Below are 1343 nucleotides of genomic sequence, written 5' to 3' on the forward strand. Positions count from 1 at the left end.
GTCAGATTTGTCCTCATGATTGACATTCTAATCTAAAAGTTCTCATTTGTAGAATATTGTTGAATTTAGTATATAAGTATTTATTTGTTGTATACAGAATATGATATGAAGATATTGTAAAAGCTATCCATATTATGTCTTTATTTATAATTGTAATATAGTTGTTTGCAGATTTTTTATACAGGTTCTAGAAACAATAAATAATAAATAGCAAAGTTGTCTGTGAATAAAAATTGTTATTTGTATCTGATGGGAAAGACAAGGTAATATTCTCATAGTCTCAAGTAAGAAATGTCATTTGACAGGAAAATGTAGAGGACTGAAAGAAGGTTAAGGAGTGCAATAAAATTTTAAGTGGTTCAAGTGATGAGTCTGAGGTAGTGTGGCAGAGCTCTTTGAAGGAGAAATTTCTATTTAAAGTTAGGATGTATAAATGGAAACCACAAACTGGTCATAATTTTGTGATATCATGCATCTTAAAATAGTTTTGTTTTCATATCTAGCTACATTTATTTAGTTGGAACTTTTGTTTAGCTTCAGATATTTTCCATATCTTCAAACTGTCCAATATATATGTGAAAGGATTTTAAAGTGTTATTTTATATCCATTAGGAGCAGGTGATGAGCCTGTCCTGGAAGAGAACAAGTGCTTCTCCATTATTCATGGCCAGGGAGGCAGAGATGTGTTGGACTTGGTGGCCTCAACAGAAGAAGAGAGGGATGCCTGGGTAACTGGGCTGTCGCACCTCGTTCAGTCAGTCAAAGCGTTACACGAAGAGAAGCAATATGATGTGTGAGTAACTCAAACTTGGTAATGGGAGGAAAAAATGAAAGGTTAAGAGCTTGAATGATGAGACAGAATGTTTGATGTGCATCATTTTGAATCATTGCAGACTCCTCTTGTGTATTTGAAGTAATTGATTAATTATTTGTTATCAAATAGGAAATGTTATTTGACAGGTTGAGTTATGTGTCATTTTGGTAGCCATTTATGACTTATATCTTATCATTTTCTTCCAGTTTATACAATTTGTTTATTTATATTGTAATATGTTCCAGCTGGTTGTCATATTCAATTTAAATAAATCTTATTTATATTATGTTAAAGGTGTTGAATAGGAGAGTACACATATATTTTGTTCAGAATATCCAGTCTTCCTCATTCTAGCAAATACAGTCCTGTTTATTTTAGTGTTCTTGATTCTTGTCTTCATAATCAATTACCTTGAATCTCTCAGATATGTTATCCTTGTTAGTAGCATCCTGTTTTTAGTCTGATGATAAAAGATACGCCTTTTGAGAATACCTATTATTCACATCACAATTCCTTCCACTCCCAGTCT

The 1343-nt window shown here is 32.1% G+C and overlaps 1 protein-coding gene across 1 annotated transcript in view; it reads left to right on the plus strand.

Annotated features, from left to right (window-relative positions):
- The window catches only part of LOC119588764 (1-phosphatidylinositol 4,5-bisphosphate phosphodiesterase delta-4-like), a gene marked incomplete in the record, with an annotated part of 59480 nt that overhangs the window by 42578 nt on the left and 15559 nt on the right, over window positions 1-1343 (plus strand). Inside the window, 1 exon segment of the mRNA XM_037937404.1 lies at window positions 613-793. Within this exon segment, the coding sequence (XP_037793332.1) occupies window positions 613-793 (181 nt within the window).

The sequence above is a fragment of the Penaeus monodon genome, chromosome 24, assembly GCF_015228065.2.
Source record: "Penaeus monodon isolate SGIC_2016 chromosome 24, NSTDA_Pmon_1, whole genome shotgun sequence".
In the NCBI taxonomy this organism is placed as follows: Eukaryota; Metazoa; Arthropoda; class Malacostraca; order Decapoda; family Penaeidae; genus Penaeus; species Penaeus monodon.